The 27522-nt window shown below is 39.8% G+C and overlaps 1 protein-coding gene across 4 annotated transcripts in view; it reads right to left on the minus strand.

The window, feature by feature from the left end:
- EPG5 (ectopic P-granules 5 autophagy tethering factor) overlaps positions 1-27522 on the minus strand; it is a 132037-nt gene that overhangs the window by 34045 nt on the left and 70470 nt on the right. For 3 of the 4 annotated variants that reach the window (XR_009492740.1, XM_003587790.6, XM_015460139.3), the window contains exons 26-35: positions 25672-25843; positions 24210-24372; positions 11438-11580; positions 9814-9970; positions 7407-7601; positions 6251-6464; positions 3807-3955; positions 3032-3233; positions 1568-1640; positions 475-578 (exon numbers count right to left, since the gene is read on the minus strand). Coding sequence is in view for 3 of the 4 variants with exons in the window: in XM_003587790.6 (XP_003587838.1) it covers positions 475-578; positions 1568-1640; positions 3032-3233; positions 3807-3955; positions 6251-6464; positions 7407-7601; positions 9814-9970; positions 11438-11580; positions 24210-24372; positions 25672-25843 (1572 nt within the window). In the remaining variant the exon portion in view is untranslated. The remainder of the gene's footprint in view (positions 1-474; positions 579-1567; positions 1641-3031; positions 3234-3806; positions 3956-6250; positions 6465-7406; positions 7602-9813; positions 9971-11437; positions 11581-24209; positions 24373-25671; positions 25844-27522) is intronic. The other variant, XM_005224332.5, reaches the window with a different exon arrangement.

Consider the following 27522-nt stretch of genomic DNA (forward strand, 5'->3'; position numbering starts at 1 on the left):
ACTTTGTAAGTTGACCTGTCTTTATACTTAGAAATTCCTCCGCTTCCCTGGTGGCTCAGATGGTAAAGAATCTGCCTGCAGTGCGGGAGACCCGTGTTTGATCCCTGGGTCAGGAAGATTCCCTAGAGAAGGAAAGAGCAACCCACTCTGGTTTTCTTGCCTGGAGAATTCAATGGACAGAGGAGCCTGGCAGGCTACAGTCCATGGGGGTCACAGAGTCAGACTGAGTGACTAACACTTACATTTTTTTCACATGGGGGAAACACAATTTCAAAACAGAAAGGCCTTTTTTCCATAACTGATGACACTCAGCATTACCTTACCAAAACTAAATAATTGTAGGGGGGACCTCTCCTTGTTCAAAGATGATAGCCTACCAAATAAATAAAGTAGGAAAGCAGAGGCAAAAGATTAACTGAATGACTTAAGGAAAAAGTGAAAACTAACCAGAGGCATAATACAATGTCTTCCTACCTTTAAAACACCCGTGCAATGAGTCAATGCAGTCAGTGAACACCTGCACAATGCTTGAGGCCACCACAGCATCACTCTCCAACCAGGGGTAATGTCGCTGGCTGCTTTAAATAAGAGAAACATACACTTAGAAAGGAAACACTATGATTAAATTACTATCCATCCCAGAATCTATATGTAGCCCTAAAACACATTTAGATCACTTTAAAGGCTGTAAATCCCTGGAGGTGACCTGTAGCTTTTAATATCAATAGCATAATTTTATTGACTTTCCTTCCTAACCTTTATTCCAATGTAATTAAGTTTCAGAAGTGTGTCATCTAACTAAGTATCAAATTAGCACCTTTTTTTTACATCCAATTACACCCGTGAACCCATCCCTTGTGGATTTGGGTTACATTTCAAATGCCTCAGAGAACAGTTTTCTCTACCTAAAGCCTGAAAGGGAAAAAAGTCATGTAAAAAGATAACCAAAAGTGAATAGAGAGGAAGTAACCAAAGGAAAAAAAAATTCTTTATATGAAAATTCAGTTCTAAATCTGGTTTAGTAAGTTCAATATAAAAAATAAATTCCATTAGCTCATCCTGGAAATAAACAGGCAGCCTGCATTATGATAAGCAGTCTCACAGTCACCACAAAATCCCGAAGCTTGCAGACTGTTTAAGGATAGCCCTCTGGGAGAGAGCAATTCCCACCCAGTAATTTGAAAGTCAACTTAGTACCCCAAAAATAACTGATACTGGGTAAAATCAAGTGAGTCTCATATTTTGCAGTGTTACATTATCAAAACATAATTCAGGAGAACACATTTATTTTTCTGAAATTAAATACTAAACTCATTTAACTTTTTTATTGTGGTAAGCTGGAAATAAGAGTCCAGTTTTGCTTCAAAATCAATAGCTCTGATCAATCAGACTAGCAATTCCACAAACAGAAAATGTATTAAGTTCACTTTGTAAATAAGCATTTTCTAAATTTAAATGTTGCCCTATATAAAAATCAAATCTGTGAACCATCAGCTGTACCAAAACATTATCAGAACTTTAAGTCTATAGATTTCAAAGGAATCTCAATATCAGAAAAACTATTTACCTTTCATTGTCTTCTAAAACCAGTATCCATGGCTTAAAGAGCTGGATGATTACTGAATGTAGGGATCTTAGCACTAAAACAAAGCAAAATTTTTAGAGACAAGAAACAAGTCCATCAAATGAAGATGGCCAACAGGCACGTGAAAAAATGTTCAACACCGCTAATCATCAGGGAAATGCAAATCAAGTCACAACGAGAGATCACCTCACACCCGTCAGAATGACCATCATCAGACAACACAAACACCAAATGTTGGCGAAAATGTGGAGAAAAGGGGACCCTTTATACACTGTTGGTGGGAATGTAAATTGGTGCAGCTGCTGTATGGAGTTTCTCAAAAAACTAAAAATACAGCTACCGTATGACCAAGCAATTACACTCCGGGGTATATATCCGAAAAAAAAACAAAAAGATACCATGCATCACAAAGTTCACAGCAGCATTACTTAAAAATGGCAAAATATGGAAGCAATCTAGGTGTCCAGCAACAGAAGAACGGATAAAGAAGATGCGGTATCTACATCTGGTATACACACATATACACACAGTGGAATACTACTCAGCTATAACAAAGAACGAAAGTTTCCATCTGCAGCAGCGTGGATGGACGTGGAGGGCGTTATGCTGAGAGACAATCACTGTATGATATCACATGTGTGGAATCCAAAAAATAAAAGTAGTGACTATAACAAAAAAGAAGCTGACTCACAGATACAAGAACAAACTAGAGGTTACCAGTGGGAGAAGGAAGGGGGAAGGGGCAATGTAAGAGCAGGGGATTAAAAGGTACAAACCAGCAGTTATAAAATAAGCTACAAGGTTATACTGTATAACAGGAAACAGAGCCAATATTATATAATAACTATTAAGTGGAGAATAATTTTTAAAAATTGTGAATCACTATATTCTATACCTGCTACTTATATAATATTGTGCATCAACTAACTATACTTCAATTAAGAAAAAAAAGAAACAAAGTTGGCGTTTTATCAGTATCATTGGTAACTAGAAAATCTAATTATCTATATACTTAAAAACCTATGGTGATACAGAAAAAACATGTTTAACTAAGCCTGCTTCAGTTTTCATTTGCTGCAATAAATTTTTTGTAATTGGATAAGTTTTATTATAATACAATGTCAGAGATAATTTTATAACACACATTTTTTAAAAATAAAAACTTAAATACTCTCAATGAGATAATAGGAAGAGAGAATTGGAGACTGAAACCTCTATCTTTGTATTTCACCTTACAAAGAGCGGGTGAAGCAAGCACCCACTATGTAAGTGAGAACAGGTATGACACATATGGGTTCACACTTGCACTGTCTATTTCCTATTTTTTCTTCGTAACACTCAGATATAGATTTATCACCAAGATTTAAATATTTTAGTGTCTATTCAAGTCTCTCCTGATGGAAGGTCAAAACACCTAAGCTCTATGTTGCTCTAAAGGCATATTACCTGTTTTGCTGCTGGCAGATGGGTCTTGGGCCAAGCAGGCCATTTCTGAGTCAAGCAGCCTTTTTACAAGATAGCCCAAGAATGTCTTCATGTCTGCCATGTAAGGACTCCATTTTGAGAATAAACCAAAACTTTTAAAGTCCAATGTGGACAACCGAAGCTTATAAAAAAAGTTTGACAGCCACTGTATAGTCTCCATTACCTGGAAAAAAATGACCAATTTTTAAAAATGCTTACTGAATATGTGCTTTCAGTAGAATACTACAGTAGGCTGAGATGAAGAGCTTTGACTTTATAATCGAATTACAAAGGTATATAGCATATGAAAAGTAAATCAACAGATTTCAAAATCCTTTTCAAAAGCAAAGAAACCATTTTTTCATATAAATTCATGTGAACTCACATCATGTAAAACTGATGAAGCTGACAGCTCTGGGGGACAACTGTGTGAAACCTACTCAAAGGAGCCAGTGAAGCAGGAGGCTGAAGGTGGCAAGGGGAGATACAAACGGGCTGGGCCTGGGCTGTTCAGGAACCGAGGAGCAAGAGTCAGACTGAGGCACGAGAGAAAGGCGATCCAGGCACGGGGGCATGGAGACAGGGGCAGGGGACGGAGGGAACAGGAGATGACTGACAAAGGAAAGCACAGGGCTCTTGGAGATAAAAGATGCATTTTTAGATATAAATTTTAAATGTGTTCCAGTTGTTTAAAAAAAAACAAAGGAAATGAAAAAGAAACACATATAGAAACTTTACAGAGGCAAGAGCTACACACCTGCTTGTCGGACAAGAGCACATCAGGAGAACTTTGAAGCACCGTGCTCTCCACAGAAGCTGCCCCCTGCTGGCAGCCTGGGGTGCAGCAGCCCAGGGCTCTCAGGGTGGCTTTCCAACACTCGGGGCTTAGCAGCTGTTCAGCAGAGCCTTACAGGGCGTGGACAGAGGACAGCAAGTCAGCATCCTTCACAAACTAACTTTTCAACGTGAATCGAAGAACACATGTACTTTACGAATGAATGAGCGTTATGTAAAAATCCAAAACATATTCATAAAGGTCTGTGGCAAAGAGACCAAAGTTAAGAGAACCTACTGAAAGATCTGTGCACGTGGACACCTGATTTTCCTTATTCTCAGGAACCCTGATGGGAGTGAACACAGCAGAGCCATCTGAGCTGGAATCTGTGAGCCCCTGACTGGGGAATGGTAAAGGTGCCATCTTTCTGGCTGGACAATGTGAGAGAAACAAAGGAACCATGGAACAGAATACAACTGCAGAGTCTATGCTCTCTTTAGAAGACGTCTCATACTCATCTAACACCCTACTCCTGTAACAGGCAAAACCTAAAGCAACACAGAGACAGTATGCAAAAGTAGAGACTACCAACCAGCACTCAGCTACCTGCAAAACTCACTTCCCAGAGGACAGGAACCTACGCCCTCATGCCCTTACCACTGGGAAGTGGCCTGGATCAAGGAGACTACAGTGGCTCAGAAGGGCAGGTCTGGATGGAGTCACGCACACCAAGAAGATGGCAGTGAAGCCAGGGGAAATTGCAGTGGGCTCACCCAGGGCAAATGAAGACAGATTAGCAATGGGTAAAGCCCTGGGAACACTGCCATGATGGCCAGGGAGGGATGGAACACCAGGAGGCTGGAGGTCACGGAGTCTGACAGAGGTGGCACTGTTGGCCTTAAGCCTGTAACTGAACTACTTTTCCTGCGAATTAAAACTTTTCTGCTCAATCCAAGTCAGTGGTTGCCTGTATAAACAATTTAGAATCTCTTTAAAAGGTTTCGGGGAAGGAAGCTTCCCTGGTATCCAGTGCTTTGTTAAGAGTCTACCGTGCAGTGCAGGGGATGCGGGTTCAATCCCTGGTGAGGGTACGAGACCCTACATACCGCAGGGCAACTGGGTTAGTGAGCCATAACTAGAAAGCCTGCAAGACCCAAGGAAGATCCTGCATGCCATAGCTGAGGCCTGACACAGCCAAATAAATAAATATTTAAAAAAATAAAATAAAAGGTTTCAGGGGAAAAATCCATAATATATGTTTAATCAAATTTTGAAAACTTAGGAGTAAAACTTAGCTATGTAAATAAGCATTAAAAATTATACAAGTGCACTTCTGTACCACCACTCCCCACCCACTTTGCAACCTGCCGCTATAGGAAACATTGAACTCTTTGAAGGGCTTTGAAAATTAGACTATACATTCTTCAAGTAGTCCAATACATAAGATCATTAGCTAATTCATAAAACTATTTCCGTAAAGTAACACAAAGATTTGACATAATGCAAAATTTAGTTTTCCATTACATCAATAAACAGTATGAAGCTTACATGAATAAATACTATCTCATTTTTCAAATTTCAATAAAATTCCTGCCGAGTGAAATTTCAAAAATTAAAAAGCCTGCACTCTTTATTTCTCCAACACTCTGATGGAAAACTGCAGGAGGGGGATAAAACAGTGGGAATTTGGGAAATTTAATGTTGTTCCTTCTCTTGGATAATATAAAAACAGTGTATCATTATACTGGGATAAAATTCATTTGCAAAATACAAGAGTCAAAAAATTAGGGAGAGGGAACCCTAAATGTATCTACCATTTTGACACTAGAAAGAAACCAACTGGTATATTAAGCACATTGTAAAGGAGAAATTTCCTTCTATTCCCAAATCTATAGTCATCAGAGTAAGCAGGCCCACGTCAGTCAAGACAGCTGCAAAATCAAAGTAAAGGGGTGCGCACAGGACTGTGGACTCCAATGTCTAAGAGTTCAGTTCAGTTCAGTTCAGTCGCTCAGTCATGTCTGACTCTTTGCAACCCCATGAATCGCAGCACGCCAGGCTGTCCATCACCAACTCCCGGAGTTCACTCAGACTCACGTCCATCGAGTCAGTGATGCCATCCAACCATCGCATCCTCTGTCATCCCCTTCTCCTCCTGCCCCCAATCCCTCCCAGCATCAGTCTTTTCCAATGAGTCAACTCTTCGCATGAGGTGGCTGCCCAATTAGGGCCCAACCTGACAACAGACAATTTTTACAGACAGCAACCTTTAGGGCATCATTCATTGAGCATTTTGGGTGAAGATTAGTAATTCTAAACTCCTGCATGCTTGTATTATTTTTACATTTTTGGATGACATCTGTGGAATGGTTAATGTCATACTGAACATTCACTGCGATCTAATCAGTCACAATTAAGACACTTACTTTGCATCAGCAGCCTGAGAATGTCACTGTACTGGTCAGGAAACTGGTAGAGAAGAAGGTAAGTCCAGTGCTTACAGAAAAGATTAAATGGCATCAAAATATCTTCATCTGGTTCAAGGCCCCAGGCAGTAAGTGCCAAATGAATGGACTCCAGAAGCCTGGTACGATCAGACAGAGGAGGTTTAGTGGAGTTTAACCATTGCTTAAGATCGAACTAAAAAGAAAAAGAAATAAGAAGCAGTTTTATTTACACTAGAAAGTTGATTGCAATAGAGCAAATTATGTGCAATGTAGTTTGAAAGTCAAAGTTTACCTAGTATTTAGCTTTTCATAAAGACTGAAACTAAAATTTATACACTTAAAAGAATCTAGTCCAATAACTAACAGTACCATTATGTCTCCATCTCTACTTCACTCTCTGGGGTCGCAGAGGCAGTGTTTTCAGCTCCGCGAGCTTTTTTACAATTTAAGGATATTGTTGGTAAGTTTTCCCTACAAAACAAGGATCAGAACTGTGTAGTTCTTCACTGGTCACGCTGCCACAAACAAGTGGCTACTCAATGGAACCATCTCCTTCTGGTGGCCATGTTTCTAAATCGGCATTGGTTAATGAAAAGTCAGGGTGCTGATCTCACCTTCCAGAATCCCAAACTATAAAACATGCTTTTCCCTACTAAAAATTGCAATCAGTCTCCAGGTCCTAAAAAATGTCCAGGTTTTATGACTTATAGATGTCAGAGAAGTATTAAAAGCAAGATAGCTAAGGCTCTGAATTTCTCAACTGGTGACATCTGACACATTAACAACTCAATTATCAAACACAATTAAGGTATAAATTCAGGACACATTCAAAAGAAGGATGTACCAAATTATTATTATGAATATTTCAAAACTGTAGGAAGTTTCTAAAGAGCTTGGGAGCTGGTCTTTTTTATACTACATGTGGTGAGACTGTCCTACATGATGTAATCAATGCATCCAGAAGCAGCAGCTAAGGGATCGGACTACTTGAAGATGACATCAAACGTGAAGAGGGCCTGTCTGCCTCCAGTCCCCCTGGAGACAGAGCTCCAAGGGCCCTGCATTTCTGAGGCACAGGGAAACAGCAGCAGTACCCACAGCTCAATGACAACGTCAGGACTGAGTCACACGTCACCTTGGTCAGCAGCATGAAAATCATATCACTGTTGTCCTCGCGCAGAAACTTCACCACCTTCTCATAGAGCTGGATGAACTCCGCGGGCGCAGCACTGGGAGTGAAGAAAGGAGACAAGAGGGAGCAAAGCCTTCTGTTCTTCAGAATGGTCTCAAGGACTTTTCTGCATTCTGATTTAGTGCCACTGATAAATACCTAAAAACAATTGAAAAGGGAAAATGTCTTCAAATTCTCCCCTCCCCAACTTTTCTTTGAGCAACCAAGTTTTAAGGAATAGTATATACAGCTAACAGAATTTTTTCTAAATGAAAATATGAAACAATCAAAAGAAATCTAAAATTGACACAGATAAATCTATCACTTTCAGTGTAATTTATATTAAAAATTCTGGCTAATCCATTCATTTCGTTTGGACAAGTCAAAGCAAATGTTTAAAAGATTAAAATACTGGGATAATCTGAATCCAGAAATTTGCAGTGTACCTACCTTGATTACTAAGAATCTAAAATGATTCTGCATTACGTCAAGAAAAAGAAAAACAAAAGATTCTAGGTTGTAGATTTTATTGAGATATGCTTTAAATACTTTTAAAAAGCTAACTTTCATAATTAATATACACCTTGTTTTAATTTGTTCTAATGTTTAAAAGTATTAGAATATAAGCTGATATTTAATCTCAGAGTTACGAAAGCTTGGATAAATTTGATAAGAGACAGAAATAATAAAGGATAAGACTGATAGATGTGAATATATAAAAACTTTGACTTCTATATGGCAAAAAAAATCATAAAATTATAGAAAAACGACAAAGTAGAAAAATTATAACACATTCCAGACACCAGGTTAACAGTCTGAGAAGCTCTTCAAAGCAATCAAAAAGCAAGAAACTTCCCAGCAGAAAACGTGCAAAAAACAAAAACCAGAAAAATCACAAAAAATTATTAAATCATTTGAAAAATCATGCAATTGAACTAGTACTTAAAGAAATACAACTTAAAATAATCAGAAAGCACCACTTCCCTTATTAGATTAGCAAGACCTAAAAAGAATGATCAGTCCTAATGTTAGTTCTAACATGGAGAATAATAAATTGAACACTGTTATTACAATGTAAATAGGTATAAACCTCCCAGGAGGACAGTATGACAATATACATCAAATGCTAATCCTTTTGACATAGTGATTACACTTCTAAGAAATTATCCTAGAAAAATCAGTCTAATAATTTCACAAAGGTATGTAAGAATATTTAGTTCAGGCTTACAGCAGCAAAACAACCAACCTACCTAAATATTCATCCAGAGAGCACTGGCTCAGTACATTACAATATATCTGTACCATGGAACACTATATATTAAAAAGCATGATACAGGTTTTTATTTATTATCAAGGAATAATGTCTAAAATGTGCTTGAATAAAAAAATAGCATATGCTAGCTTTTAAGTGTGTATCCCTATTTCTTTATCTATATATAAGAATGATAAACCATTTTTACACATACATACCTATAGACCTCAGAGACACACAAGATCAACTAAAATGAAATGTTAGCTATGTAACCAGTATCTCCAGATTAGGATTATAAGAAATTTCTCTTCTTTATACTTTTTACAGTCTGTATTGCTTATAATAAGCATTCATCAATTTCATAATTAGGAAAAACATTTCTAAAAAATCTATTTTAATATCTGCTCAGCATCACCTCCCTAAAAGTATCCAATAAATAACCACTCATTTAATTGAATCTGGAAGAAAGTACATGGTTAATTAGTATTTCTATATTTTACAGCAAGTGGCATTCCTTGCTTTAATGACACATTTCATAAGTCTGCATGGATTCATTGCCCTTGTCCTTTTTAAATATCCATATATTTAAGAGTTAAGTAAATAAATTGTGAGTAGCAACTGAGAGGCAGCAGTGGAGAGGTGGAACAAGCACTGAATGTTGAGTCAGAAGACCTGGGGTCCCTCTTGTCTCCAGGGCTCACCAGCTGTATTTCTTAGCCAAGTCACTCAATCTTTTAGAGACTAGTTTTTCTCATCTTTAACACTGAAATGCTATCAATCACAGAGAGTCATTGAAAGGATGAAATAAAATAATGAATCAAAAAGCATTTTATAAACAATAGTCTCAGTAATACTATTATTAACACCAACAGCATACAATAGAATTTGACATCTCCCTGGAGACTTTCATATACTAATAACTTAGTATTTCTTTCTGAAAAGCAGAATTCCATACCAGCAATTCTAACCACATCTTGAGAAGTAAACAATTCAAAGGGGCTTCTAACTTAGGTAAGACTCTGAACCTTTAAGTGTGGAGTCAACCCTGATTATATCTAATGAGGACACTGCAGGGACTCATCATACGTAAATAAGGCTAAAAACACAGGATAACCTTACCTGTCCCAAGATCTCAACGCATGAAGTAAAGAACTGCCTTGTGGGAGGATGACGCTGGGTCTCATCACTGACATAATCCACAACAGTAAAGAAGAGGCTGATGCCAACCTTCTGAACCCCAGGGGTGGGCTGCGACTGGTAGGCATTCACTAGGGCCCTGTGGGAAAACACTGGTAAGGCTACTGGTCTACAGTAAGAGAATTCAGACCCTCGGTGTTTCTCTGATACTCTTCATTTCTCAGGCAATATCCTTAAGAGTCCTGAGAGCCCCACACAAATGTCATTTTAGAAATACTTCACAGGATAGCTTACAACTTGACCCAACAACTTATTGTCAACACACAGAAATGATTTTATGTCCTCCTGGAGTGAGGGTGGGGGGATTAGCCTTTATTAACATTAAGTATTTTCATATGTCAAAGTCAAAGTGTGCTAGTCATTCAGTCATGTCCAGCTCTTTGTGACCCCATGGACTGCAGCCCACCAGGCTCCTCTATCCATGGAATTCTCTACACAAGAATATTGGAATGGATAGCCATTCCCTTCTCCAGAGAATCTACTCAACTCAGGGATCAAACCTGGGTCTCCTGCATTCCAGGCAGATTCTTTATTGCCTGAGCCAACAGGGAAGCCCAACAACTTATTTTCAATATACAGAAATGATTTTATGTCCTCTTGGAGGGAGGAAAATCAGCCTTTATTAACATTAAATATTTTCATAGTTGTATGTAATCCACAATTTTACATCTAATTTTTCCAAATTATCCAATTAATTCAAATATTACTCAATGTTGTATATTACATAAATACATGTTTTTAAAAATAAGAACTTTGATTTCTCTAAATTTTAAAATCTAAAACAATGACTTTGGTTGAAGAAGAAGATTTTTGTATAGAATAAGATCCTAGTATAAAAGATATCTCTTCTAATTCTTACTCTGTTTTGAGTTTCTTTTCTAGAAAAAGAAACAGCAACCTCTTGTTCACCTTATCTCCTCCTCCTTCCCAGACCCTTCCAATCTAACCCACAAAAGGTCTCAATGACCCCATCCACACCACCATCCTAATCTACAGGGGGATTAGCTGCTGGTGAGTCAACTAGGTAATATCCTGGTGGCTTTGAGCTCCAAAAGAAACCACCATGGATGGTCAAATGCAAGCCGGCAACTACACTTGTGAGCCCTGAGCAATTCCACTGCAAACTTTGTTCAATAATCTGAACTAATGATGATGACTTCCTGAGTAAATGTGCCTTTAATATAAAGCTTAAGCACTAAATCTCTCCAGATTAAATTCTAATGTAATGTATCACCTCCTAATTCAAGGGTCAGCAAAATTATTCTATAAAGAGACAGACAGTAAATATTTTATGCTTTATGGGCTATAAATTGTCATAACATTCAATTCCACCATTGGAACATAAAAGCCATCCACATTAAATAAGTACACGGGCATGGTTACGTCACAATAAAACTTTACTTATAAAAATAGATGGCAGGTCAGATTTGGTCCAAAGGCTGCTAATTTCTATACTAGTTAATTAGTAGGTGACTGGGGGGATAGTAGCACGTGTGATTCCTAGTAACTAACTAGTATTTTAAATTATAACGCCCTCAAAACTTACGTAATCAAGTTTTCAGCATGCACAGCGGCCTCCACAATATTAAGTGATGGTGGTTTAGCAGCTTCTGCTTGCAACTGCTTCACTTCTTTTCGCAAAACATGAAGCTGTTGGCTTATTGCTTCATTCTTATGCATACCTTCAAACTAAGAAAAATTAAGAGTGGTCAACAGATTTATTTGCCCCTATAGGTTTCTACAGCAGACACTTTATTACAAATATCCTGGGTATTTGATAAAGAGAATATTATTACAACTAACACTGTAACTCAAAATTCTCAATTGAAACTGAGGAGGATGGGGGAAAAATGTCAAAAAAATAACTAAGAATCTCAAGCTTTTCATAAAGAATCAAACTTGAATTAGTTTGTTGCTGGTTCAGAGCTTTTTTTGGTAGGCTATGTTCTATGCCACTTATGCTTCAATGCTCCAGTTCTCATCAAAAATAAATTCAATGGCTTCCACCCCTGGGGCTTTTCTTGAAGCACATCAAGCCCCCTTCTGTGGACCATCCCTCCCCAGAGCTGTAACCCTTCTCTGTTCTTCCGATCCAGAAACATACATAATTTGACACTAGGGCTGCAGGTCTCATCTGCACAAAACCATAAAAACAGGATGACACAAATCTGTTAATAAATCAACTGGAAGAAGAAAAGATATATATTTATAAAAGAAACACCAAAAGTAAGATAAAATATGAGAAATGACCAAATCGGTTGCATGCTAAGGAAGGAGCAATTGATTAATTCAGTGGTTCTTGAAATCTGGTCTTTGATAGAGTTTTACTGGTTCTCAGCAAAGATGTGAAAAATAAGAATTTATTGAGGTTTAAAAAAAAAAAAAACTAAAGTTATTTCAATTTTTTAGAACTATCCTATCAAGATGGTAGAGTAGAAGGACGTGCTCATCTTCTCCTGCAAGAACAGCCACTGACAGGAGTATTTTAGAATTCACCAAAAAAAAGATACTCCACGTCAAAGGACAAAAGAGAAGAGGCAATGAGTCGGTAGGAGGGGTGCAATCACATTTAAATCAAACCCCACACCCTCCAGAGACTCTTGGAGGGCACAAATACTTGTGCGCACCAGGACGCAGGGTAAAGGGGCAGTGACCCCCCCCAGACTTAGCCAGACCTGCCTGTGAGTGTTTGAGGGTCCTGTGTGGAGGTGCTGGTCAACAATGGACTGCCACAGGGACTGTGGCACTGTCCACAGGGGCACTGGCAGCAGTAGTTCTGGAAAGCCTGTGTCACATAAGTCCTTTTGGAGGACAACTCCGGCCCTACCATAGAGCCTGGGCCGCCTCAGGCCAAACAACTAACAGGGAGGGAGCACAGCTCCACCCATCAGTAGAAAATTGGATTAAAGATTTACAGAACATGGCCCTGCTCACCATACCAATATTCAGTTTTTCCCACAGCCAGTCCCTCCCATCAGGAAGTTTGCACAAGCGTCTTATCCTCATCCATCAGAGGGCAGACAGAAGGAGCAAGAACTACAGTCCCATGGCCCCCAGAATGAAAACCACAATCACAGAAAACTAACCAAAATGGTCACATGGATCCAGGCTTGTGTAACTCAATGAAGCTATGAGCCATGCGGGGCAGGGCCACCCAAGATAGATTGGACATGATGGAGAGTTCAGAAAAAGATGGTCTACTGGAGAAGGGATTGGCAAACCACTTCAGTATTCTTGAGAATCCCATGAACATATGAAAGGGCAAAAAGATAAGATAAGATAAGCCATAAGATAAGCCCCCCAGGTCAGCAGGTGTTCAATATGCTACTAGGGTATATTGGAAATCTGGTCCCACCACTTCATGACAAATAGAAGGGGGAATAGTGGAAAAGGTGACAGATTTTCTCTTCTTGAGCTCCAAAATCACCACAGACGGTGACTGTAGCCATGAAATTAGAAGATGCTTACTTCTTGGAATAAAGGCTATGACAAACCTAGGCAGTGTATTAAAAAGGAAAGACATCACTTGCCAACAAAGGTCTGTATAGTCAGAGCTATGGTTTGTCCAGTAGTCATGTACAGATGTGAGAGTTGGACCACAAAGAAGGCTGAGCACCGAAGAACTGATGCTTTCAAATTGTGGTGGTGGAGAAGGCTCTTGAGAGTCCCTCAGACAGCAAGGAGATCAACCAGTCAATTCTAAGGGAAATCAACCCTGAATATTTATTGGAATGACTGGTGTTGAAGCTGAAGTTCCAATTCTTTAGCCACCTGATGCAAAGAGCCGACTCAGAAAAGACCCTGATGCTGGGAAAGATTAAGGGCAGGAGGAAAAGGGGGTGACAGAGGATGACATGGTAGGATGGTATCATTGATTCAATGCACACCAATTTGGGTGAACTCCAGGAGATGGCAAGGGACAGGGAGGCCTGGCGTGCTGCGGTCATGGGGTTGCTAAGAATCAGACATGACTTAGCAACTGAACCACAACAACGCTACTGGGGAAGAGCAGACAAATAACTAGAAAGAATGAAAGGGTGAGCCGAAGTGGAACTGGTGTCCGGTTGTGGATGATGTGTCTGGTGGTGACAGTGAAGTCCAACGCTGTAAAAATCAGTATCGCGTAGAAACCCGGAATGTTAGGTCCAAGAACCAAGGTAAACTGGATGTGGTGGAGAAGGCAAAGGCAAGGGTGAACACTGACATTGTAGGAACCAGTGAACTAAAATGGATGCAAACGGACAGATTTAATTTAGATGACCGTGATATCTACTACTGTGGGCAAGAATCCCTTGGGAAAAAGCGTAGCCCTTACAAGTCAACAGGAGTCCAGAATGCAGTACTTGGGTGCAACCTCAGAAATGACAAAATGATCTTGGTTCCTTTCCAAGGCAAACAATTCAGCGTCACAGTAATCAAAGTCTACGCCCCAATCCTGGTAACTCAGCTGGTAAAGAATCTGCCGCAATGCAGGAGACCTGGGTTCATGGGATGATCCCCTGGAGAAGGGAACGGCTTCACTCCAGTATTCTGGCCTGGAGAATTCCATGGACAGAAGAGCACGGAGGGCTACAGTCCATAGGGTCTCAAAGAGTCAGACACGATTGAGTGACTTTCACTTTCCACTTTCACTTTTCATGCCCCAACCCCTACCTAAGGCTGAGAAGCTGAAATTGAACAGTTCTATGAAGACCTTCAAGACCCTCTAGAACTAACATAAAAAACGATACCCTTTTCATCATAGGGATTGGAGTGCAAAAGTAAGAAGTCAAGAGATACCTAAGGCAAGCTTGGCCTTGGAGTACAAAATGAAGCAGGGCAAAGGCTAACAGAGTTCTCTTTGCCAAGAGAACATACTGGCATACACAGACAATACCAGATGGTCAATACTGAAACCAGATTAATTATATTCTTTGTAGCTGAAGATGGAGAAGCTTTATACAGTCAGCAAAAACAAGACCTGGGGCTGACTGTGGCTCAGATCATGACTCCTATTGTAAAATTCAGACTTAAATTGAAGAAAATAGGGAAAACTACTAGGCCATGCAGGTATGACCTAAATCAAATCCCTCATGATTATACAATGGAAGTGACGAATAGATTCAAGGGATTAGATCTGCTAGACAGGGTGCCTGAAGAACTACGGACAGAGGTTCATAACACTGTACAGGTGGTGGTGACCAAAACCATCCCAAGAAAAAGAACTGAAAGACAGCAAAATGGTTGTCTTGAGGAGGCCTTACAAATAGCTGAGAAAAGAAGAGAAGTGAGAGGCAAAGGAGAAAGGAAAAGATATACCCAGCTGAATGCAGTTTCAGAGAATAGCAAGGAGAGATAAGAAAGCATTCCTCAGTGATCAACGCAAAGACATAGAGGAAAACAACAGAATGGGAAACACTAGAAATCTCAAGAACACTAGAGATATCAATGGAACACTTCATGCAAAGGTGGGCCCAATAAAAGACAGAAATGGCAAGGACCTAACAGCAGCAGAAGATATTAAGAAGAGGTGGCAAGAATACACAGAAGAACTGTACAAAAAAGGTCTTAATGACCTGGATAACCAAGATAGTGTGATCACTCACCTAGAGCCAGATATCCTGCAGTGTGAAGTCAAGTGGGTCTTAGGAAGTACTACTATGAATAAAGCTAGTGGAGTTGACAGAATTCCAGCTGATCTAGTTCAAATCCTAAAAGATGATGCTGTTAAAGTATTGCACTTAATACGCCAGCAAATTTGGAAAACTTAGTGGCCACAGAACTGAAAAAGTCCGTTTTCATCCCAATTTCAAAGAAGGGAAATGCCAAAGAATGCTCGAACTACCACACAACTGCACTCATGTCACATGCTAGCAAAGTAACGCTCAAAATCCATCAAATCAGGTGTCAGCAGTACATGAACCAAGAAATTCCAGATGTACAAGCTGGATTTAGAAAAGGCAGAGGAACCAGAGATAAAATAGCCAACATCCATTGGATCACGGCAAAAGCAAGGGAATTTCAGAGAAACATCTACTTCTGCTTCACTGACTACACTAAAGCCTCTGACTACATGGATCGAACAAACTGGAAAAACCTTCAAGACATGGGAATACCAGACCACCTTACCATGCCTCCTAAGAAACCTGTATGCAGCTCAAGAAGGAAGAGTTAGAACCGGACATGGAACAATGGACTGGTTCAAAATTGCGAAATGAGTACATCAAGGCTGTATATTGTCACTCTGCTTACTTAACTTATATGCAGAGTACATCAAGGGAAGTGCCAGGCTGGATGAATCACAAGCTGGAATTCAGACTGCCAGGTGAAATATCAACCTCAGATATGCAGATGATACCACTCTCATGGCAGAAAATGAAAAAGAACTAAAGAGCCTCCTGATGGATGTCAAAGAAGAGAGTGAAAAAGCTGGCTTAAAATTCAACATTCAAAAAACTAAGACTATGGTATCTGGTCCCATCACTTCATAGCAAATAGATGGGGAAAAAATGGAAACAACAGCAGATTTTATTTTCTTGGGCTCCAAAATCACTGCAGATAGTGACTGCAGCCATGAAATTAAAAGACACTTACTCCTTGGAAGAAAAGCTGTGACAAACCTAGACAGTGTATTACAAAGCAGAGAGACATCACTTTGCTGACAAAGGTCGGTATAGTCAAAGCTATGGTTTTTCCAATAGTCATGTACAGATGTGACAGCTGGACCGTAAAAAAGGCTGAGTGCTGAAGAACTGATGTTTTCAAACTACGGTGCTCTAGAGACAAGATTCTTGAGAGTCCCTTGGACTGCAAGGAGATCAAACTAGTCAATCCTAAAGGAAATCAACCCTGAATATTCATTGGAAGGACTGATGCTGAAGTTCCAATACTTTGGCCACCTGATGCAAAGAGCCAACTCATTGGAAAAGACCCTGATACTGGGAAAGACGGAGGGCAGGAGAAGAGGGCAACGAAGAATTAAATGGTTGGATGGCATCACCAACTCAATGAACACGAGCTTGAGCAAACTCAGGGAGATAGTGAAGGACAGGGAAGCCTGATGTGCTACAGTTCATGGGGTCGCAAATAGCTGGACATGACTTAGTGATTGAGCAACAACAATCCTTTATTTCAGATTATGTCTTTCTTAGTTGAGGGGTTGTTAATATCCCTTTCTCTAATTAACTTAATGGTGACCTAAGTGATAACTACTTGGTTTGTGCATTTTTAATGTCCTTTTTTGCCTGTGGATAGATGCAGAGAATATCCTAGGCCCAGGTTGCAACCCAAAGACAGAACCAGTGTAGCAGCTGTGGGGACAGGAGGAGAGAGGGACAGCAAAGGGGAGCTCAGCCAAGTAGGGAGTCAGGGCTGAAGACTGCAATGTAATCGGACTGGGGAGCAAAGCGGCCTGTCTTAGGGAGACCTTTAGAGCTGGTGAGGGAATTGGGACTTATCTTGCAGGCATGGCAGGAAATGCTGAAAAGACCAGAACACTTAGAAGGCAGGAATTTTAAATCCTCCAGTCTCTTTACCTGGTCTTCCCCAATCACATGGGTGAGCAGTAAAGGCTACATTTTCCTTTACATGCACCTTCCCAAACCCAGGCCTCAGCCACCACCACAGTGATATCCCCACCAGGCTTATTTTCATAAATTCCAGATCGAATGCTCCCAAAGTACAATGGTCCTGCTTGTTTTGCTTTGCATAGCAGCCTAGTGCAGCTCAACTCTAACAGATGATATGCTGACCACCTACTTTTATGATCATAATAACTCTTCCATAAAACTCATCAATGTTGTGTTAAAAATCTTCACAAAACTTTTCAAGGATAAGCTGTTATCATGAATCAAAAGGCAGAAAAGTGCCTCTCCAAGAACATGTAATGATAATCACGATTAATTTTTATTATTGGAGAAACTAAAGATTAAAGAAAGTAAACTGTTTCCAGTAAACCACATAACGAACCGATACAAATATTTTATTTAAAATCTTTCAAGTAACAGGTCAATCTTTAATAGCCCAAAATGTGTTAAGAATATGTGCAGTTGGCTTTTTGGCAAATCTGTCACCAACTACAATTAGACTGGGTCTTTGAGAGTCACAGCCCTTGGCTGACCTGGAGAGCAAGCAGACAAAGAGAGGGAAAGAATCTGAGAGGAGGAAGGAAGACAGCAATAATGAAGAGAAGTGGAAAGACAATGAGTAAGAAAGAAGAGAGGCTCACTTAACAGGGAAATGCAGAGAGATGAGACTAAAAGCTCTCTCTGACTCCAACTTTAAGACCACCACTCCATGTTGTAGAAACGACTTAATGCTAAACAGTAAAGAAATTAATTAGTTCAGGAAAGTTCAGACTTCCTCACAGAAACATCCCCAAATTATCGTAATTTCCTAGTTTACCTGTTTTCGTTCATAGCTCCCGCCTCTGTTAAAAGTTTTCTTTTCTTACTACACTGGAGGTGAGAGACACTGAATGATCACCAGCTCACAACTACAAGTTGTAGACAAAAAGCAGCATGTTGGAAGCCCTTCCACTTGAGTCATTTTAAGTAGACAAAGAAATCCAAAAGTTGCACGAACACATGTTTCAGTAAGTTGTTACAATAATGTGAGGCCCTCAGTAGGTCTTTCATTTCTAGAAACGAGCAAATTTTTCACATGATCATAAATCAATCCTGGGTCCAGCGAACATGCCCTACAATACCAAAGTACAACAAAAGGAACCCTATTATAAATCACCCCATTTCCTCAGGGAATATCACTGAATTATTAGAGGCTTCTGTTAAGAGAGGCAACCACAGAAGACGCACGTCCCACTTGCCATAAAATATCTTCGGCTTCTGTATACCCCAAACAAGATATACATAGTTCAAACATCTGCAGACAACTGGAAATTTCCAGGGCTTTCCCTCATAGAAAATTCCATTAAGCAGTAATATATTTTCATGACATAGTTTGAAATCCTTACAAAAGAGCCATTCAAAATTACTCTTAAAATAGATGTTTTAATTTTATAATTTACACTTGAAATAAAAAATCATTTCCCATGAAATCACTGAAAAAGAAGCAATCCTAGCACACTAATACAGAAAGAAAAGGATACTATGTTAATTCAAGTAAGATTTGACTATCATGATCAACTCGTCTTCGAAATTAGAGCTGAAACAGCTAAAGAAAATGGCCTAGTCATTTCCCAATACTGAATGGAAAAAGCAAAACTCTTGATTCCAACTGAACTACTTACTAGCTGTGTGACTCAGGCAAGTTTCCAAGCCTCTCTGAACCCGCTTCATCTTCCTCATTCTGTGAAGCTCAAGTGAGATAATATAAGCAAAGCCCCTAGCAGTTTACCTGGGATATGAGAGTACCCAAGCAAGGGACAAGAAATACACTGAACCAGGCTGAGAAATAAAGCAATGCACTGAGGTATGACCATCCTTACCACTTTCCAAGACTGAATGCCCAGGAGAAGCCTGTTCACTTAAAAAGGTAAGTGTAGAAGTGTGTGTTGTTAAAGTTGGGATTTTGTAGAAAGCATCAAGCTGGCCAATTAAGCATTAACTTGGCCAAAGGTAAGCAGAATCAAAAGTGACTGCCAATTTCTGGTAGTAAAAAGTTCCAATTTCCATGTCTTCCACAGTCAAATAATGTCTTCAGGGAGACTATTATGAAGAGTTTGTATTCTCTTCATTTCTTCAAACACGTTCTTTCTGTGGCACTGACTGTGTGAGACACTGACAATATAAACATGAAAAAGACAAGATCCTGACCCGCAGCTAACTCAAACTCTATCAACAGCTACAGAAGTAGTAACACAAAACCAGTTATAATACAACCTAGAAAGTGTTGTGCTTGTGGCTTTACTGACTGATTCAGAGGTGCTAAAAGTACCTATCATGTGCCAAGAGCTGTGCTAGGTGGTACAGGCACAGAGACGAGTAATGACAGCAACTCTACTTCCCAAAGAGGTCACAGGCTGTAGGAAAAAGAGCAGGTGACTATGACAGCACTTCTCCCCAAGCTGTGATGAGAGGAAGGAATATCTCAGTCTGACTAGAGGAGTCAAGAAAGATCTCAAGAAAAGATGCTGATTGAACCAAGGAATGAAAGGGTGAGCAGCCCAGATATGAGTGGGGGAGAACAAACAGCAGCACAGGGCTAAGAACAAAAGAATGTGCATGTCACCTTTGCAGAACAGAAAAGGAGCAAGCTGCTAAAAAACAGAAGGTTGAGGGCGTGAGAGAGAGGGTAAATGATGTGCTAGAAAAAGATCAAGAACAGATTATGAAGTGTCCTAAGAGACATAACTCTTTTTAGGTACTAGAGAACCATTATACCGGGGAAGACAGTGACTCAGTGGTAAAGACACTATCTGCCAATGCAGGAGTGGAGGAGACTCAGGTTCGATCCCTGGGTCGGGAAGACCCCCTGGAGGAGAAAATGGCAACCCACTCCAGTATCCTTGCCTGGAGAATCCCATGAACAGAGGAGTCTGCTGGGCTACAGTCCATGGGGTTGCAAAGAGTTGAACACAAATGAGCAACTGAGCATGCAAGAACCAACACGGGTTTTTAGCCTGGAAATGAGATCAGTTTGAGTTTTAAAAGATGAATGGGGAAAAATGAACTAGACAGGGAGAAAGACTATGGACAGGAAGGTATATCAGTTCAGGGGAGAAGTGGGCTGACCACAGGGCAATGTCAACAGAAACAAAGAAAGAATACATTCAAAGTTATTTCAAAGGCAGAACCAATATGACTTGGAAAGTGACTAGATGGGAAGTATAGCGGTGGGATTGCCGATGTGAATTCTGATGCCTAGGTCTTCATCTTGGGAGCCCAAGTAAGTGGAATTAGAGAAAAAAATAGGTTTGAAGGATAAAGATGAGATTAGTTTGGGACCTACAGAGTTATCATTGGGACACTGATAGGATGCTAAGTAAGCAAGAAGTCTAGATTTGGAACTCAAGAGAGAATTCTGGACTTGACAAACAGAACAGGAATCATCAACAAAGGGACTAACCTTTTAGGGGTCAGGGACTATTGAGGATCGACTGAATCTATGAACTCTCCAGAAAAAAATTTTCTATACACTTTCAGGGACTTCACTGACCCACCAAAGACCAGTCACAAATCCTAGATTAAGAACTCTAGCACAGACAGAAGACAAAAAGCAGCATATATTGCAGTGAAGAAGGGGATCAGGAGTAGAACCAAGCACAACCAGTAATCCAAGCATTGAGCAGATGAAGAGGAACCCTGGAAGAAACTAAGAAGTGGCTACAGATTCAGGGAGACTAGAAGAGTCTAGAAGAGGCCTCATGACAGCATCACCAGATGCGAGAACGATGTCAAACAGGATCAACACTACTAGTCACAACCATGAAGTGTCCACTGGACACATGTTTGTATAAGGGCTACAGTTTCATGCAATTATATAATCTAACTCCTGTAGGAATACTCTCTCCCAGTGACAGTTTACAGATGAATCCATAAACACTCAGAACTCACTTTCCCTTTTCCTGAAAAACACCTCTCTTTCTACAAACTAAAGTTATCCATTTGTGTAATGGGTGACTTTAGATTCAGGTACAATCTTTAACAAAAAATCAGAGCAAACCTAACAGACTTGCATACATAATCCCCAAACTTCATGGCAGCTAGAGCTTCAATTTTCCTCTACTTTGCTCTCAGCCATAGACAAGGAGCAAAAAATAATTTTATCTTCAATTCCTAGACATTATGACCAGTAAGTACTGCCCAGGACAGCTGTAATTAGCAATTTCTATATAACCTTCCAAAGAAATCCTACTTAAGCCTCAGACTACGAAAGTTGATTGCTGTCTTTACATTTTTAATTTCCCTGGCACATCAGCATCATCAGGCAAAATAATGGCAGAAGTAAACAGTACTGCTGATACTGATATTTCTAGGAGCCATCAGTGGAACTTCCCAAGCTTCTGGATTTTTCCAAATGATGAGATTTCCCAAACTGAAAAATCACAGGGCAACAAGAAAGGTCAGCAGAAAATTAAAATGTGCTTTAAGAAAACTTGGATATTTCTAATGAGGTTATGGCCACAAAACACAACTATTTTTCAAACTCTTCAAGAATCTATAAAATCCCCTCTTTTTTCCTCTATCCTTTCTCATTTTTTTTACTTCTTTCTTCAAGTGATCTTAGCATCTACCAATTTTACTTTTGAAAATAAGCATAAATATTTTTGTGTTGTCTGTAAAAGCAAAATCTAAACCATATTCATTCAATTCTTGTCATATATCATCTTCTTTCTGATCTCCCTTCAATCAAAATTACTTTGAAGGTATTTTAGAAAAGATGTAGCTTTTTATTTCAAAATTAACAAACTAAAGGTTATAAAAGAAATTTCAATTCAAGGGTTCAGATAAATCAAGATTATGATCCTTTTTTCTGAAAAAGAAAAAAGGTCACTGGTAGGCTTAGAGCTAAAGCTCCCAGGTCTGCTGGGTGGTATTTTCCATCGCAAGACTCTGCAAATTAATAAGAAGTCACACAGTCAGACTTATCTTTGGCTGGGACAGCAAATATTTACAACTCTTCAAAGAGTAAGCTATTAGCCAGAACTGGAAAAACATTTCTTTGTACTTATCTCAACAGTCACTTACAAAAATGCATTTTAGGAGAATTCCCTTCTCTATATAGAATTAACAGCCTGATATAGATGTGTAATTTCAAAATATGGAAAAACACTGTATTTGTAAAAACACAGATTGGTAATAAAAGGTTCCTTTTTCATTACAACGAGATGCATTTTCAGCCTTTTTCCCACCAACTCAAACTCTACCCTCAGCTGGCAAACTTTTCTTCCTGTTTTATTATTTTAGCAAGTGATCCTTCTTAAATACTTCTCTACCTCAGTCTTTCTAAAGCATTAGCAATGGAAGGAATAAACCACACTGAAGCACACACACACAGAAAGAAAAGTAACTCCATAAAGCACCTGGCCAAAGATGTTGTCTCAATATTTAGCAATCTCACATTCCAGGTCAAGTTTCTTAATAGATGCATACAACTATGTTGGAAAAAAAACAAAAATTGAAAGTAATGAAAAATATGACTATAAAACTTATTTCAAAGAAGACATTTCAGAGAAAATAGTCTTCTAGAAGACTGATGAAAGCTACATTAGAATTGTTAGGACTGGCACAAAAAGAAGGGACATTTTTGAAAGACAACCAAAAGTCAGAAAAATAAGTCCCCCAATTTGTAAAAGCTAACAAAAAAGAGGAGCCATTTTTATGTGGGTGTAGTCAAGCAGCAGCCAGCACCCCTCTCCAAGCATTTCTTTCCCAGCTCAGGGAATTCTGAATTCACTTGCAGGAACAGCAAGCTGCATTGCCTAAGGAGCATGCACTCTGCCTGGGCCTTCCTGGTTTTGCCCTACACTGGCACCGCCACTTTGGGCATGTAACTTAATTGCTCCTTGCCTGTATTTCTTCATCTGAAAAATACAGACAAAAAGAATATCCACCTTTCGGTGTTGTGGTGAGGATAAAATAAGTTATATAAAGTGTTTAGATGGTACCTTGCATAATTAAGTGGTATGACATGTTGGCTAAAGCTAACCTTCCATTTGAAGTCTTTACAATGTCACAGACCCAACTTTGGTCTGTTGACAAGCTCTGCCCAAGTGATCTGCTTTCCACGCGGCCCTCCTACCTCTGTCTTCAGTGACTCCCCACTATCTGCAGCAAACATCTTTACTTGGGAAGATCCCAGGTGATGATCCTTTCCAATGTGAGCTCCAACCTTCCCAACGTGAATTCCTATCACTACTCCCCAAGACAACTGAAACAGACGGATCGAGCCACTGACCCCTAGATAGTGACTCCATTCCCACATTCTTCTCACTGAATCCAAACTATCATCACCAAAATCTTTTAAAATCCAGCTGGAGCCCCTCTCTCTTAGAATCATCTCAACGATTCCACTTTTCTTTTCATTTCTGTCTGTCTGTCCTGGAAGACTCATCAGCACTTATGGAAGTAAGTGATCAGCTTTGTGTGTAGCTTGGTGCTGTACTAAATCGCTTCAGTCATGTCCAACTCTTTGTGATCACACAGACTGTGGCCCGCCAGGCTCCTCTGTCCAAGAGATTCTCTAGGCAAGAATACTAGAGTGGGTTGCCATGCTCTTCTCCAGGGGACATTCCGATATGGGCAGCTTCACTCTCCCTAAAACTATTAAATGTGGGACATGGATGATGTACTAAATATTTCTTTCAGTCTTTTTCAATGATATGCCAATATTAGGAACTCAAATGAAATTCTCTGAACTATGAGGAAACTCAATCTTACTTGAACTGTTACAACTGCTGCTCCTTGGCACTTTTTACCACTACTGCCTCTGCACTCCAAATGTAGTGTGGTCTGTTCTTCTCGATTAACATACTGCTTGGGCATTGTGTCCAACAGTTCACTATCCAGCGCAACCTGCTGAGATTCCCGAAGAGCTGCAGTTCTGAAAGACATCATCAGGAGAAGTTATTTTAAAAGTCTTAGGAAAAACTTTATGATGAATGATAAAGGCTTCCAGTCACTCCCAGCCTGCATCGGTGAACAATAACACAAGAATCTCACAGTAACAAGAGACCAAAAGTGTGTGCTAAGACTTACCCAAACCTTCTCCCTGGCAGTCACTGGTCAACAAGAAAGTTAAGAAAGGAAAGAAAAGTATAACAACTTTTTGGCAAGAAACAAAGCTCCATTTAAAATTTGTGTTATATCAACAATGTGTTTTTTTTTAAATGAACCCTTAAGTACACAAGAACAAATGAGAATTTCATGCTAATTTAATCATCCTAAGGGGGAACCTTTTTTCTAAGTACCAGTGACTTCTTAGGGGCTTCCCTGGAAGGTCAGTGGTAAAGAATCCACCTGCCAATGCAAGAGATACAGGTTCAAGCCCTGGGTCAGGAAGATCCCCTAGAGAAAGAAATGGCAACCCACTCCAGTATTCTCCCCTGGGACATCACATGGACAGAGAGCCATGGGGTCGCAAGAGAGCCAGACACAATTCAGTGACTGGGCACACACATAGCGACTTCTTAGGCATCAGGGACTCAAACCGACGTGTGGAGACCAGATAAGCTAGTTCAACACTGTCCTAACTGTATTATCTCAGTAATCTGCAAGGAGCCTGTGCGGTGTGGTGCCAACAACACACACGACACGAATAAACCAAAAACAGGCCCAGTAATAGATGGATGCCTATGAGTTTTGCAAAGACAAACTCTTTCACTTTGTAAGTAAAACACACACAATCCTCCTCACATGATCACAAGCTAGAATCAAAACAAACAGCTCATCATTCTGTAGCCACCATGACCTCAGAATATTAAATGAGTATTTCCTGCCCTTCCATCAAGTATCTATGTAATTTTTAAAAGAATTCGGACATTTAGAGAGCAAAGCAGTGACAAAAGAAAATAAATCTCATTCTGTTCCCTTTGAACATCGTCTTTCCAATATTATATGGTTTCCTCAGGAGAAGCCTAAGAAAAAATTTAGCTGGCGCTACTGACACAGGAAATGCCACAAGAAACACGTACAATTTATAGAGTACATGAAAACCCACATAATTTCCATGTGAAATTAAAAGATTTTTCACAACTTGGTTAACTAAGATAACCATCTGAGCCAGTCTGGTCAAATTACCCTCGTGGTGAGAAGGCTAAGGAGGAAGCCCTTGGAGGTACTACCCATCAGGATGCACAGCAGCAAGCGCACACCCACGATCCCGGACAGCGTGTGCTCTTACCTCGCCTGCTGTTGCAGCAGATTCAGGTCTGTGCGCACCAGCTCGGTGGCATCCTTCTGACTCAGGAGCATGGCTGAGGAGATAACTGGCACAGGAGGCCTCATCAGGTGCAGAACAAGAGGAGGCCGGGGGTCCTCATGCTTCCGCAGGTTACTTAAAACTCTTTCTTTAGCTGAAAAAAAATCGTCATTTTGCTGACTAATGGCTTCTACTAGGTCATAATGTACCACATAATTACATAGTCTGCTACCTTCATAAAGAATGCTAAAGATCTGAAGAATAGCTCTTTACATCACCAGAGACCTAAATGAATAAAATTATCTTTTGTTATTTGCAAGTTCTGAGGGATCACCCACTGGCCTAATAATATTCTACTAGGAACTGGAAGCTTGGGAGCACGTGGGATGATTAAATAGAATTACTATCCTCAAAAAGTCTTGATGATAGTTACAGAGCTACAGGTCACAATCTTAAATTAGTACCCTAGACAGCTTTGCAGGACATGCTAAGGTGTTTGGACTTGACACCCGTGCAAAAGGGATCTAGTAAATGACTCTAAGCAAGGCTTAGAAAGATGGTGGCTATCATCTGGAGAGTAGAATGGGGAAATGGGGCAGGTAGCCCAGTTAAGAGTTTAATGCAACCACAAGAAATAAACGAGAAAGAGGGATGGGCATTATGGAATGAAGCTGAGTGAAAAGTACCATATTAGACCAAGGTTTGATTAGGGGGGCTGAAAACAGTAGAGTTAAATTGAATGAAGACATGCGCATAACCTCCTATAGAACTTAATAATAGTCATATAGTCATTCATGGGCATCCCTTGTGGCTTAGGTGGTAAAGAACCCACCTGCAATGCAGGAGACCTGGGTTCAATCCCTGGGGTTGGGAACATTCCCTGGAGAAGGGAACAGCTGCCCACTCTAGCATTCTGGCCTGGGAAATTCCATGGACTGTCCATGGGGTCACAAACAGTCAGACACAACTGAACGACTTTCACTAAATAGTCATTCATTCATTCACTCAAAAACTGATTTATGAGTCCAAATAAGAAGTCAGGCACCACACAAGAAAAATAAAGGTAAATCAAGGTAAATCTGCATCATGCAACTTTGCACTAGATTGCACATGGTCTCATACTGATCAATCCAACTTAAATGTTTACATTTCTGTACTCAGTAGAGAGTTGAAACACAGTAGGTGTCTAATAAATTCCTATCTTCCCTACCTTTTTCTTCACTACACTATCCACATACCACATCGCTCATGAAGAATGTGAAGAAAAATGCTGCCATGTAATATAATAGAGGCCAGGAAAGGTCAAGGGAATTTCAAGTCAGTAAGTCAACAAAGTACTTAAGGGACTACTCTGAACTTCCGATTTCATTCCAGATATAGCATTCAATTTTCTATTCTTGTTAAGAAAAATTAAAGAAAATTTAATAGCCATGACTTTACTTGGCATAAGAAAACTTGTATTGTTTGTAATCCAAACAAATGGAACCTAACATTCCAAACAGGTCAAGGTCAGGACTGTCCCTTATAGCTGGGGTTTTTCCACTAGAACTACCAATCTATGCACAGAATGTAATAAGGCGGGATATTCACCACTGGCTAAGATTCCTATGTTCAAATTTCTTTCAAGCAACATTAGCTCATAATTCTAAAGGAAAATGGGAGTGGGGAGGTGGAGAGGATCTCTTCCCATCCTGATATAACTTACTATGAAAGAAAAATCAAGAATGACACTTTAAATACAAAATAAAAGAAACAAAAATTCAGACCATATTTAACTATAATCACAACTCTGGACCACAACTGACAAAGTTATGAAGCCGACAAATTTGAGAA

Source organism: Bos taurus, chromosome 24 (genome assembly GCF_002263795.3).
Source record: "Bos taurus isolate L1 Dominette 01449 registration number 42190680 breed Hereford chromosome 24, ARS-UCD2.0, whole genome shotgun sequence".
In the NCBI taxonomy this organism is placed as follows: domain Eukaryota; kingdom Metazoa; phylum Chordata; class Mammalia; order Artiodactyla; family Bovidae; genus Bos; species Bos taurus.